At 41.2% G+C, this 1,853-nt stretch overlaps 1 protein-coding gene across 1 annotated transcript in view; it reads left to right on the plus strand.

The window, feature by feature from the left end:
• The window catches only part of LOC106110690, a 21,872-nt gene that overhangs the window by 18,462 nt on the left and 1,557 nt on the right, over positions 1-1,853 (plus strand). Inside the window, exons 5-8 of the mRNA XM_013292589.1 lie at positions 7-90; positions 665-832; positions 1,200-1,318; positions 1,796-1,848. Of these exons, the coding sequence (XP_013148043.1) occupies positions 7-90; positions 665-832; positions 1,200-1,318; positions 1,796-1,848 (424 nt within the window). The remainder of the gene's footprint in view (positions 1-6; positions 91-664; positions 833-1,199; positions 1,319-1,795; positions 1,849-1,853) is intronic.

Raw genomic sequence — 1,853 nt, forward strand, 5'->3', positions numbered from 1 at the left:
CGCCGCGTCTCTGGATGCTGCGGCTGGCGCAGATGCCGCTGGCACACGCCGCTCCGCATGGCTGTCTCCAGCACTACACTGACAACAATGGTATGCCACACAACACAACAACAGTATTTCTTACGACACAACACGATATACCTGAGACGAGATGGAATATGATGGGACAATAGAAGACACACACAATCTGCATGTCTGTCCACCAATATAGCTTTGGAAAATTCAATCGGATTAAGAGCAGGTGTATATCTTTGACTAAACTATTGTCGATTGTTTCTCAGCCAATTTAACTGTTTAGTTGCATAGCTAAAAATCGAGTAGTCTGCACACCTCTATATAAGCATAGGAATCAAAGCGTAACTAAACAATTGTGCGATAGTTTAGTCAAAGGTGCGCACGCTCTTAAACTTAATTTTTATAGAAACGAAATTGGCGCAGGTCTGTTATTCAGTGTAAAAATTGCTAAGCGCCAATAGCCTATTGGTTTAGGGTACGGACTACCGATCTTGCGATCGAGGGTTCGTTCTTGCCATTTCACTACTGTCGTGAACCATATCCTAGCGCGATCTTTTTCAAGCGTATCTGGAATGGTTAAAGGAACTATTAGTAAATTAACAATAGTCTACTAACACTTCTTTAAAGAATGTCATTCTATCATTTCCAGGTACAATAAAGACGTTCAATTACGCAGTGAACGGGCGACACCTCGCCTCACATGACTATAAAGCGTGTATCAGGAGGAACACCGGCTTCTGCGCCGTCCGCTACCGGCCCTGCGACCCGCGCTCCTTCAGGATAGGATCCTCCTCTCACTCTCCTGCTGTTGCTACTGGTGAGTAGTTTTTCTAGAACGTTCTAGTGTCATATTTATTATTTTAGTTCATCCTGACATTCGATGACTTGATTCTATCCAGTCTAACGGAACTTGTATATTATCTGATGAAGTGATCAAAGTAACTTTTTAATATTATTAGAGTTATTCATAACTGAAAAGAAACGCATAATCATGAAAGTATTAAGAATGTGGCTGCAAGGGTGGAGGAAGCCCGAAAAAGTACGGATTGTGCGACAGATATGTTTAAGGAAGTGGATTCAGAAATAGCTGATAGAGATGAGAAGACAAACTAGGTCTTCCGTTGCGCTAAGCCCAAGTTGAAAGCTAGAAAGTGATGTAAGTGCAAGACTTATCCGAAGTTCAGACAGTCCGCAGATGGGTGAGCTGATGCCGGCCAGCGAGCAGACAGAAGATGACATCGAGGGCTCCGGCGCTGAGCCGGCTGCTGCAGCGACCACCCCTGCGCCCTCCCTCGCTTCCAGGGTAACTATTGAGTATATCAATCAACACTAAACATCATTTAACCAAACTATACAAGCTTCTGCTGATTCTCTCTGCGTGAAATTAAAAATAAACCAAACCCTATAAAACAAATATAAACAAAGCCTATGTGTTCTTTCAGATTATCCTCTACATCTATACCAAATTTCATCGAAATCCGTTCAGATGTTTTGGCTACAACCTCTAACAAACATCCATCCATCTAAACTATCACATTTATAACGTTAGTATGAAGTAGGATTACCTTAGTCAGATTGAAATCATTAATTCCTTAACCTGTTGATTTTAGCATGTTTCTCCATTTCATAACTAGCAAATCATTTTTATTAACATAACGATTCTTTTAAATCATATATTTCTATCCAGATGTAATTACCTGATTTAATATAACATTACGTTAACATTATAAATAAATCAAATCTAATACCCCGTAGCTAGTCTAACATTACCTGGGTGTAGATCTGGAGGTTTATGTGGCCGTCTTGGCTGTGGGGTCAGAGGCGGTCTGCGTGGTCCT

Source organism: Papilio polytes, unplaced genomic scaffold (assembly GCF_000836215.1).
Source record: "Papilio polytes unplaced genomic scaffold, Ppol_1.0 DF824191.1, whole genome shotgun sequence".
In the NCBI taxonomy this organism is placed as follows: domain Eukaryota; kingdom Metazoa; phylum Arthropoda; class Insecta; order Lepidoptera; family Papilionidae; genus Papilio; species Papilio polytes.